The sequence below is a fragment of the Gavialis gangeticus genome, unplaced genomic scaffold (assembly GCF_001723915.1).
Source record: "Gavialis gangeticus isolate Ggan-Ray unplaced genomic scaffold, GavGan_comp1, whole genome shotgun sequence".
Taxonomy (NCBI): Eukaryota; Metazoa; Chordata; order Crocodylia; family Gavialidae; genus Gavialis; species Gavialis gangeticus.
The window spans coordinates 13,149,213-13,161,619 of NW_017729014.1; the positions used below are offsets into that span (position 1 = coordinate 13,149,213).

Genomic DNA, 12,407 nt, shown 5'->3' on the forward strand with positions numbered 1-12,407 from the left:
CCCCCCCCCCCCCCCCCCCCCGGCTCATCTGTAAAACTTGGTTGGTTCACTTTTGCAACCTGGGAAGTTCTTTGAGGCTGTCTCTAAAACGATGAAGATCTTGGGAGGTGAACTGTTATATACAATTATATTTTAAATGTTTTAAATATCTGCACAGATGGCACGTAGTGTTACAGATCTATGCAGATTTCCTCCTTACTGGTGACATGACAAAGAGTGCTTTTGTGTGCTTCGGTATTTACTAGTCCTGTTTAAATATCTAACGTTGGAGTTGTAAGCATGATGGGAAAGCCAGCATGTTTTCATAACTTTAATGCTTTGATTATGTAACACTGTCTGCATATAAGAAGTATTTTTATGCGTTTAAGTAGGGATTATAAAGATGTCACTAGTGATCCAACACCTAAGGTTGCATTTGGGATTTTACTTGGGACTGGAGTTTTATTCCCATTTTAAACCAGAAAACGCATGTTCTTCACAGCTCAATGATACCATTCATTGCTTAGTGAAGAGAGAGACAGGACTTGGTGAAGGTTTAAGGTGAAATCTGCTCAGGGGCATAGAGGTTTAAGTTACTTAAAAAAATTAGAGTTGGTGACTTGTGATGTTTCTGGATCAGTTCCATAATGGATGTTGTTTTAATAGTTCATGCTTTCGGGTGGTGGGAGAGAGAGGTGGGGGATTAGGGAGGCGGAGGCAGAGGCAGAGAACTAAAAATAAGTCGTCTTTACAGGATAGTCATTGAACAAAAACGAGGAACACCCCATGTTAGTATCATTAGTGTTTACTGTTTTTTCTGTCTCTGCCATAGAAGGTGACGTTGATCAAAAAGGCTCGTGTAGAAAACTGTGTATAATAGACGTGGCAGATGTGGGGAGAGGGGCTGTGGAGGAAGGTGCTCACCCAGTAGAGCCTGATAGACCAGGCACTTTTTTCCAGTTGTACCCAGACAATCTGTTTCTCTCCAGCACGCCTCTTAGGAGATGCAACGTGGTGGGGTTTCTGTGAGCGAGCCCTTTGTAGAATTTGGGGGAAACGTTGCTACCATGCCTGACTGGTGCTGCAAGTACAAGCTTTTTTGTCATCTGTGAGTCCCTCAGATATGCCTATAGCGAGAACCATAGAAAAACTATATTAAAATGATTAAAACATCAGGGTAATGTGGACATATTGGCAACTCTGTGTGTTTGCGTTAGCCTCAGGCTTCTATCTACAAAGAGCCTGGGAAACTGCAGAGGTAGCTGGTTTGGGATTCTGCAGCCAGTGTGTCATTTTCTTTTTGCAGACTCTGGACGAGAGCTTGTTATCACAGACCCAGTGATCAAGAATCGAGAGCTCTTCATTTCAGATTACGTTGACACGTACCATGCTGCTGCCCTGAGGTAAGTTGCAGAGGACCTTGTGCAGCATCCCAGAGAGAGACTGTAAAATTAAAAAAAAACAAACAAACCCAAAAAACCCCCCCAATCAAATGAAAACCTGTTAACACAGAGGAAGAGCTGCCTTTTTGTGTCTTTTCCGGTTTGGGGAGCATTAGCATACTGATCAGCTTCCTTCCCATCTCAGGCAATAATTAACTTGCGTTATCCGTTTTAATTTGAAAAGAATCTGTGATTCTAAAATCTTATTTTAATCTCGGCTAGTCTGTGCTGCTCAGAAGGTACTGTTTTCCGTCATTGCAATTGTAGATTATTGCTAGTTGTTGCAGAAATAGTCACCTTCCCTCCTCTCTGTTTCATTTTATCGTTAACAATAACCTCCCTTTGCAAACGTGACTGTTAGTGCAGCCCTGATAAATTGCATTAAAGACTTTTGCTCTGAGGCAGAAGTCATTGTTGAAGCTCGGCTGAGAGCTCCATTAAAAGCTTGCTATTACAGACAGGCGGTAGCAAACCTTTGCATTGGTCTCTCTGTACTATCTGTCCTTCCCCAGGGTTGCTGCTCTCTTTACCCAGTTAGATTTTATCTTAAGTGGCTAACCTTTGACCAGGCAGAGAAAAGACACGATTATTTAAAAATGTTTTCAGATAGAAACACTAAGACATTATTTTTCAGCAATTTTTCGGCATGCCAAAATGTGCATGGATATTGTCAAAATGTGAACCGAATAATCTCCCAGATGATAATGCTCAGATGGTGTTTCACTCAAACCATCTGGAGACATTTTCTTTGTTCAAAGCCACTTCGCTGAAGCCACTTTCTTCAAGGCAAATTAGCTGCAACCTCTGCTGTAGGGGAGGGGAACAAAAATCTTTGATACGACTTATTACAGGGTTTTAGATAAAGTCAGAAAATTCCAGTGGCGTACTGTAATCTTCTCTTGAAACTCCACAGTGCTTTTTATGTCTCGAGGAAGGTACCCTTCCAGTATTAAATTGGCATGCTTAGAGAAGATAGCAAGCTAATGTGAGGCTGGCTGGCTTGATGGAACCAGGCTTGAAAATTTAATTGTCAGCTTAGACACTGAGGAAACTGAAACGTGTTTGGAATTTTCCCTGAGAATATTTGAGATGCTCTTGCTCTGTGTTCCCTCTCTTCCCCCATTATAAGAGAAAGCTAAACCTAAACAAATATTTTAAAAAGCCAAAACAAAGTGATAACAGAGTAAAATGCAAGCAGTTATAGATTTTTTTTTTTTTAAATCTGGCATATCGGACTTGTGCTACAAAATACTTCAGCATTTTAAAATGACTGTTGACTGCATTTCCTGTTGGCTTATTTAATTCTCATTCTGGCTCCCCCCCCATTTGTGACAGTGACTACATGTATATTTATGAGCTACATTTTAATATTAACCCCTTTGAAAAATGCAGCAGAACTTGTAGGGGGTCACGTTTCTAAATGCTGACATTCAGGCAAATGATCTGTTCGAAAAATCAGGAGCTGAACCAAGTCTTTCCACTCCTCCTCTACCTAGTAGCATTTTATTACCATCTTTTCTAACCAACAACATGGCCTGTAATATAATAGGCATCTTGTTTTTGAAAGGCACAGTATTAAGAAGAAAACATTTTTCCAGAGTTAGTTATGGCTGCATAGAGCAGGGACAGAGCCTAATCTTCAGCTGACTCATCCACTCATTCCTGCTCAACTAAAGCTGAAACCCTAGTTGTTGGTGAAGACAAGTCCCCTGCATGGATCTTTGCTTTTGAAAATCAGTAAAGTGTCTCTAAGGCTGTGAAACAGGAAGAGAGAGAGACAGGCCAGAAGCAGACAGCAAAATTGCACTAAGAAAGGTTAACTTGATTAGTTGAACATTGAGCCCATTAGAAAGGAGAGAGGATCTTTAGCACCACTGGAGTGAAGAACAATGAGCCATTAAGACAATTTACTCCCTCAGCTGCCTGAACAGTACACTAGCTACTGCACTGTTGAAGCTGTCATCAAAGCTAGGTGCTTCTGTCTTGGGCACAAAATCAGCTTTCATGCTTAATACATTAGTTTGCGGGGCGGCGGGTGATTTTTGAGGAAAAAGGTATAGGTTGTATGGGAGGAAATGCAGATTGTGCTGGTAATTGTCACAGGTGAATGCAAGATGCAGATATGAGACGACTGACTGCTCTGATGATCTTACAACTGGAGTAACAAAAAAAATACACTGAAAACATGGGGCGGTCTGGAAGTATTGACTTTGAGTTCTACTTTGTAATAAATTAGATCATTACCTTACCCTCCACGAAGAGATGGCTGTCCAAGGTCACACAGTAAGCCAGTGTGAGAATGGAACCAGTGGTCCCAACTCCCAGTCCCATGCTGTACCCAGCATAACATTTTAAGTGGAAAGTGCTTGTGGAGCCCTATGCCAGTGTGTCCTAAATAGAGTCCCTTTTACCTGAAATGAGTAGCAATACCTGCTCCTGCTTATATGAAAGGTGGTACTGTTTTTGGGAGTTGGGGTAAATCCATATTGTGCGAGAAGCAGATTTGGATTCTAGTTATGAATTACTGGTTCAGGTGAATTATGCTAAGGCATTATATAAGGGAAAGTTAAATTTCTTCTGCCTTAAAATTTATCACTTTCCCAGTATCTTAATTCTTGCAGAAAACCCCCACAGATTTCAAATATGGTAGTTCTTCTGCTCTCCTCTGTCAGAATTTTCTATAGGAAAAACACTGAAGATCTTGCTATAGGAAACTGTGAAAAAAGAGAGCAGAAGAGCTGCTTTTTTTTTTTTAAATCTTTGTTTCTGTGTACAAGAAATGAAGATGAAACTAAGTGATGAATAGGATTGTCAGTGCGTCAGTCAGGCCAAACAGTTGATCTCAGCTGTAGACCGTGGTAATGTTCCATTGCAATTTGACAGCAGCTGTCCAAAAATACATTAGTGTTATGCCCCTGGAGCAGTGGTTCTCAGCCTTTTTAAACTCAAGGCACCCTTTGTTAGAATCAAGGCACACATTGATATGCCAATTGCCAGCTCTTCATTTTTACTGTTTTTGGCTGCAGAAAAATACTCGAGCGATTCTGGTACAAAGGTCTTAGAAAAACCACAGGGTCAGAGTGTTTTTAATACTTGGGGCATTTATACATGTGCTCGGGGAGGGGGTTGGCTTTAATTAGAGTGGCTCAGAGAGCCTCTGTAATTAAGGTGCCTGGAGTGTCACATATGTCAGCGATCCTGCGCTGGAAAATGGTGGTGGGAGTGCTTTAACTAAAGCTGGTCGAATGAGCTTTAGTTGAAGCACCTCTGCTGCCATTTTGCAGATCAGGGACGCTGATACACGTGTTGTTGGAGTGTGGTAATTAGCACTCTCTAGCAGACTTGATTGATTGAGTCTGCTCTGACTCATTGTAATTACAGCATGTTGGAGCAGCCTCAGTGCATGTGTATAGGCACCTGGGGATTCCCATTTGAAATATCTGGGTTTATCTTGCAAATCGTGTTTGCATATCTAACAGTGCTAACATTGCATGGCACCCTTGAAAGGATTTCACAACAGCATGATGGTTGAAAATTACTGTTCTAGAGCATGGCTGCCAAAGGAGTTGACTTATAAGGAGGCAATCCTAGCATCCGGTTTTGCAGCCCTCTGGTTGTCCTCTGTTCTCTTGAAGAGAAAAATACGGGATATAACAGCATCAGGTTTCATATCAATAGAGGACAGAGGACAACCGGACTGTCCTCTGTGATGGCCACCCTATATTAGAGGTGCAGGGCTGGGGCAGCCACTCCTCTGCTCCATGGCTTTAAATGGTAGAGCACCACTGCTCTAGATGGACCACCACTTAGCTATAGATGCCATTATGTCCTCTCTTTTTCTCTTGAAGCGAGAATTTTTTTCTTGAACAGAAAAATGGAGGACATAGCATCGGGTTTCGTATCGATAGAAGACAGAGTAGCAGAAAACCGGAATGTCTTCTATGATGGCTACCCTGCTCTGATCTAGCAGGCAGGGCCATACTATCTGGCCTGCTGGGCTCTGCACAGATTCAGCAATTTGGCAACAGGGGGAGTGCCAGTTAATTATGGCTCTGCCCTGCTGCCAGTTTTTTGAATCCTTGGAGAGCCCTTTGCGGCAGATAACACTGTTTCATGGGCTGGTTCTGGGCCGTGGGCCGCGAACCCGTGATCTAGAGGAACGAATGGTCAAAATGATTCAAATGAAAGGAAATGCTCCAAATATTCATGTTAGATTTTAGTACTACTGAAAAGAAAGTCTTGCGACTCGGGGTCCCCACCTGTGTGCAGACATCTATAGAATACTTGGAGAATGGTAGAATACCTGCAAACCAGTATTACTCACAAACACTGCCAATGAGTGCCCAAGAAGGAAGAGGTGTCCCTTTGTTGTCTTGGTGCTGGTCTGAGCTTTAACTTAGAACAAAGCAGGAAAGAGCTTTTAATAGCGGATTTAATAAAGATGTGTTTTAATTCCTTGTGAATTTTTGTAGGTTAAAGAAAAATATGGGTCTTTTAGGGGAATATCTATCCTATATTAAATCTGTCTAGGCAGTCTTTGGACAGAAGGAATAAGATTTGCCTGGTGTTATTCCCAATGAAGTGACTGTGCTGTCAGAACTCCTTTTTTCCATATTGTTTACAGTGTAATAATAAGAATTGCAGTCTCGCAAACTGATGTGAAAATTTATCTGCTGCAACACGAAAACACACTCCAGCCTCATAAGAGTGGTGATTAAGACTGACGATTTGCTTTCCCATTTAAAAAACAAAAACAAACCAGGCATACAGTTTTTCAGCTAGGTGAATAGTAGAGTTTTGTAATGCTGCCTTACAGAGTTGGTTAAAAAAAACCCAGGAAATTATTTTTATACATTGCATTTGGGGGCAGATTTTGTATTTGAACTGTATCCTGCTCATTTGTGACTGCCTCAGATTGACTTCTGGCTGTACAAAAATTAATGAATGTTTGTCAAGTACCTTTTGAGGGCTGTATAATAACTGAATCTCCTTTCATTGACATCAATGGAATAGTTTGCACAAATGTTGGTGACATCAGTGTTGAAAGTGCACATGGCAGCTCTGGGCTTATCTTCAAAATAAAGAGGTACTTATTTAATTGAACCGTTCAGCATGGGATTCTAATACAGTGTATTCTTTCTTTCAGAGGGAAGTGTAACATCTCCCATTTTTCTGACATATTTGCTGCTAGAGAGTTTAAAGCCCGAGTGGATTCATTTTTCTACATATTGGGCTACAATCCAGAGACGAGGTAAGTGAGGCAACTCCTCGTCCCACTACGGGAAAGCTTTACTGTAGACTTGTGTGGTAGGAATATGGTCTGTACCACAGGAAGGAAAAGTCAAAGCCTAGGTATCAAGTGTGGTACTGAAGGAGAAATTTGTCACGTTTGCAGAAATGCGCTGTTACATATAAAAGATAAAACAGCAATTTCTAATTGAGGAGTGTGTCAATCACCGATAGCACTTATTGTTATGCCCGCTAGAAATACTACTGAAGGTTTTATCTGTCATCTTTTTCCTGGAAAGACTAGCAGAGATCTGGGTAGTAAGAGAAGAAATATCTTTGTGAAAGGGGGAAAATAAGATTGGGGGAAGGAAATATTGATACTGTCTATGTATTGAGCAAAAATAAACAGTGGCTGGCAAGGCTCCACAGGAACTCCTGGCATTTAATAGGAGAGAGAGCGTGCCTTCAAAGTATTTTGTTAAAAATATGGTTAAAAGGGAGTTCTTGGGAGAATTAATAAGAATTAGCAGGAATCTGCAAGTCCCCCAGTGGGTTTATAGTGTTTTGCTAGTAACACCAACACGTTTTTCTTGTAAACGCCATTGAAATTACATATCACTTGAAAGATGTCTCTGTGACTTTCTGCCAGTGAGGAAGCTCATTGTAAACTGGGTAAGAAAGTACCTTTAGGCCAACTATCCTGACCTTGTGCCAATTTGGAGAGAGATGGACAGAAATGCAAATCAAAATCTATTTAGAAACCGGTGCGTGTCAGAAGGAAGGTGCATTCAGCATGCTTCTGTCATTCTGTGTAGCTCTCTGAAGCTACACAAAATGGGAATAGTATTGTAAACGTAGGTGATGCTTTACACATGCTGCCTTGAAGAGCTAGGAGGGACCTTGTCCTGCAACCATGTACTTCCAGGGGGAGTGACTAACAAGCGGGTATTATGCCCTGATGAAGGATGCAGTTTTCTTATGCAGAACAGTTAACCTGTAAAACTTGCTATCGTGATGTTGAGGGCAAGTAAGATTTAAATAGGGATTAAACATTTATGTAGCTAATAAACACATCCATTGTTACATTACAGATTAAAAGTTTTAAAAGGGCACAGATTTTTGCTTAGGCATGCAAACCCAACCACAGTCTGTCTGCAGGTACCAAGATGCACCCTCTGTGGGCAGATCATTGCATAATTGTCATGAAGTTTCCTGTACCTTTCTGTGATGCATCTTACACAGACCACATGTCTGAATCTAGGTATCAGACTGGCTGGACCACTCAGTTGACTCGGTGTAGCAGCCCCTACATTCAGAAGGGATGTTTGCAATAACAGGCCTTGAGAAGTGCTGTGTATCCTGGCAAGGAGCTCTGGAAAATGGCATAAAAATCATGTGATGTTTACAAGAGTCTTCTAATTCACTGTACTGCATTTGAGAACATAAACAGCTTTTCCTCTGTTTTATTTGAGCAGTATAAATTGACAAGGGCTGCTTTATTGTTGTCATGATATACCTTTTCTGATTGACATTCAAGGGGTGTTGACTTAAACATCACACTTCTCTACTTCATTTTTGATTGCTTTTTTAATGGCTTTTAATTTTTAGTGGGAGGTGTGAATATCAGATGAAATATTTCTGTTCTGGTTTGATAGCAATTGATGGCTTCCCTTGAGAAATGCCACTTGTGTGGCCCAAAGCAGTTCAGTGCAGTTTTAAACCCTTCTCTCTGTATAGAGCTAGCAGCTGCTGAGTTTCTCATGGTTGTTTGAAAATGACTGGTGCTGAGAAGATGAATGGTGTAATGACACTGCATAGCACTGTTAGACTCGTATAGTGCTTTGAAAAAGTAATCAGCTAATTACGTAGAAAAGCCAGCTCTCCAAATGTGCTTTTTGTCTGATTGGATCCAGCTAGAAACTCTTTTGAAATGCTAGTTTCTCAGAGCATATTCAGTTTTCGATCGGTGCCTTCTAGCTGTTGTTTACACAAGAAAATTAAGTTCAGGTTTGGCTTGAACGTTTTCACTAATTGTGATCTAATCGCAACTTCAAATTTCCAAGCGTTTCACAGGTTCTTTTACCTCGGTTAACCAGCTCGGAGTAGAGCCTTATTCAGGCAAGGTAAAAGCATTGCATGGCACCTCTGCTAGGATAAAAGTTACGGGTGGGTTAAGATGAGTTAGTAAAATCCAACTTGACTGTTGGGTAAAATCCAACTTCTTTTTTCAGGTGGTAATGAATGTGCAACGGTCTTTTCAGATGCAGTTACAAAGCCGAGTCCTGTGATCCGATTGGGTCCTGTTTATAATGCAAATGGATATCATACAGTAGCCCTATTTACTCACACGACCATCTCACTCAGCTGAGCAATCCAAAGTTTTGGAAGTTTGTTTTTTTTTTTGTCATAATTTACAAAGAGGTGTATGTTTATTTTCTTTGGTGTTTAATCAAAGAGAACTAGTCCTGAGCTAAGGGGTGTCTGACTTGAAAATAGTTTTTATACTTTGTTTTTAGACACCATCTGTATAGTATTCAACACACACTTGATACAGCATGTGTATTTGTCTTACAGGGCTTGTTCTATTTACTGCTGAAGACAAGTTTCTTTGTGCTTTGCCAGAACTGAGACACAGCTCAGCCTGCTGAGAATTCAGCTGTTTTTGCTTGCTCTCGGAGAACCATCCAGAGCAAGATAACAGGAAGCAAATTCTCATTTATTCTTTATGGTGCAGCAGGCAGTAAAACCTTTGCAGGGTGTATACCTCAAAAGTGCACCATAAAAGTGTAAAGCTGTAGTATTTTAAAAGAAACACCCAAACTTTTCATGATGGAGGAGTGATTGATGAACCCTCTTGTCTACGAGTGTCCACAGTGTTTTAAAGGAGAGGAAGTACGGTTCTATATTTTCTTTTTAAGAACCTGCTGAGTTGGGATTTGGTAAGGTGAAAAATCAGGGCAGCCTTATTGATGATCATCTTGTCGTTCCAAAGGTGACTTGTGTTTTCAAGTTGCTTTTTACTTCACGAACTGTATCTTGGACAGTTTTGTCCTGTGCATCCTTGTAAGTGATTCCATGTTGCACTTTACTGGTTGACCGCAGGTGAATGGGGAAAAACAAATCTCAGAATAAAAGGTTAGTCTTGAATATGTGTAGCAAAGTTATCCACCTTCATATTGACTTCTTAAACAAGTCAGTAGATAGGTCTGAAATATCATTCCAACACTCCTGGATCTGGAACATATCCACTGAACTTATATAACAAACTAGGAAAGGATGTACATGTCATGCCAAGCACTTCACAATAACGAAGCTAAATAAAGTATTTGTTAGAGAAGAAATGCACGGGGGAAGAGGGAGGAGAAAATCTGTACACTAGTCCTTTATTTTCATGCCCAGTGACATTTCAAAACCATTTTTAAAAACATGGTTGGTATGTCCATCCAGAGAAAGTTACAGCTGGCAGTGGGCTTTGCAGTGTTAATTCTACCACATTTCACTTGGCTTCTCAGAAGCACCCAATTTGATTCAGAGTTGGAAATTGGAAAGCTAAAAGTTCAGTGGCTTATTTAATTTGTTAGCTGTTAACTACAGATAAATAAGCTAACTTTGAAATTAGTCAGTCACATGAAACATTTGCATTTTCAGTTCTTGTGAATGTGCGTGCGCTTATTTCTAAGCTCCAATTCTGTAGCGTGTTCCCTGTCCCAGGCTGTGGCCAGATTCTGTTCCACGTATTGGGCATCTACATGTCATTATTTTTACCTGGTTCAAGTCTCTGAAAATCCATCAGTGCACCTACTTTTGTAACTCGCTGTCATCTTACCTTTAAGAGCAAGTCGCCAAAAGGCAGCTAGGAGGAGGAGGAGGAGGAGGATGCACCCAGCATTTTGCATTAATTATTTTTCTGGCATTCAAACAGGGAGGAATAGAATCGCACTTTATTCCCTAACAGCTTTTTTATGTGTGTAATAAGTGGGCTAGAATCTGGCCCCTGGATTTCCACTGAACTCTTTGAGGGTCTACAGATTTCAGGATCTGGACTGCTCTTTACATTACCAGATGGTTGGTGATGACCTCCTATTTTTTGCTAATTACATTTGTATAAAACTGTTGAAAACCCGAGTTACTTTGAATTGGTTAGAATACCTTAAGTGTTGCACTGAAGTTTCCGTGGTAGTCTTTGCTGTTGGATAAAAATACCTTCATAAAGTTAGGGTGTCTTTTGCTTTGTAAGTAACTAAGCTTTACATTCACCCGGAGGTGCGCAAGTGCTAGGGGATATAGCTCATATAGATGTCCAAGTCTAAATAGAGGATGAGATGAAAGGGTTAACATATATACTCCTTTCCAAACTTTGCTGTCTATAGTTGGTTTCTCACTCAGGCTTTTGTTTTGGAATTTTTTTTTTATCTCCAGTGTTGTCTCCCCTTGTCAGAGCCCAACTTTTGCTGCTCTGTCTGAACCTGTGCAGGCTGTTAGCATGCAGGCCAACGGAGGTGATGGAGCTGGACTTCTTGCATCGTCTGAAGTGCGCGTGCGACAAAATGGGTTTACAAAGCTCACAAAGGCTATTGAATTCTACTCAAGAAGCATTAATAGGCAAAGCAAATTGGAGCTGATGTACCATTTTACAAAAACAGGCACTATGCCGGCCTGAACTAAGCAGCCATTCTTGTCATTTATGAGCCGGAATTCAGCTCAGCCTGTAAAAACAAGAAGCAAGGCACACTGTTGCACTAACAACTTGACTTCTGTTAGCTCCGTGTTCAGTGCGCTCCCTCCCAGTTCACAAAACCACTCATTCCTCCCTTGGCCCATTGTCCAACTAGAGAGAGCGAGCGCGTGCAGCGCAATGCATACATGTCTCTGAAGAGAGAAAAACAAGTTTGTTTTGGCGCACAACTTAACGCTCTTTTATTTTGATGCTCAAGATCTGTGGCTAAAGAGCTTCATCCCCAACACCAGCTTCTGCCCCTCAGGCTGGAAGCTGCCCTGCAGGGCCTGGACTGTTCTTAACCATCTCAGAACGGGCGTTGGACAGTTTAAGGTGAGCATGCACTCTTGGGGCATCTCCAGTGACACTGGCTGCAGCGGTGTTGCTCAGGCTCAGATGGCTGACCACATCATATATGAATGCCCTAATGACTCCTCCTTTGGGCACCCCAGGTCTTATTGATGTTGGCCGTTCTACCTGTTGCTGGCTTTCTGGCCTTCACACTTCCAACATATAAGTGTGGCGACATTTGCTTCATTATCACTTGGTGAAAGGCCAGATGAAGCCGAGGGAACACCCTTACACCCAGTTTCGTTGTTTTGAGGGTGCAGGTTATTAGTGAAAGTGCGCGAGGCTCACTTTGGGATCCCTGAGCCCTTTGGATGCATGCATACTCAAATTATATTTATACTTGGGAAACGGAAACATTTCTCAGCATTGTTAATGCCAGTTCAAATGAAGTGTTCATCTTACCCTTCTGGAGAACAAGTCCGATTCACTTTATCCTGAAAATGGCATTGGCAGCTGAAGGAAGCACTAGGTCAGCAGAATGCCTAAATAAGACTGATATTGTCAAGGTATTGTCTTCCATGTTTCCTCTCATGGATAAAGCTCGGGGCTGTGTGTGGCTACTGCTGCTTTTCAGCAGTTGTGTCTAAGGGTAGGAAGCAACCCTATAGTGTCCTCTGGCTGGAGAGCTCAAACACATGTACACCGTAGCTCCTGGGCTATTTTTCTACTGGTACAAATTTCAGAGAAAT

At 41.4% G+C, this 12,407-nt stretch overlaps 1 protein-coding gene across 3 annotated transcripts in view; it reads left to right on the plus strand.

Annotated features, from left to right (window-relative positions):
• The window catches only part of RERE (arginine-glutamic acid dipeptide repeats), a 309,682-nt gene that overhangs the window by 92,362 nt on the left and 204,913 nt on the right, over window positions 1-12,407 (plus strand). For all 3 annotated transcript variants that reach the window (XM_019511789.1, XM_019511790.1, XM_019511791.1), the window contains exons 4-5: window positions 1,286-1,382; window positions 6,568-6,672. In XM_019511789.1, coding sequence (XP_019367334.1) covers window positions 1,286-1,382; window positions 6,568-6,672 — 202 coding nt within the window. The remainder of the gene's footprint in view (window positions 1-1,285; window positions 1,383-6,567; window positions 6,673-12,407) is intronic.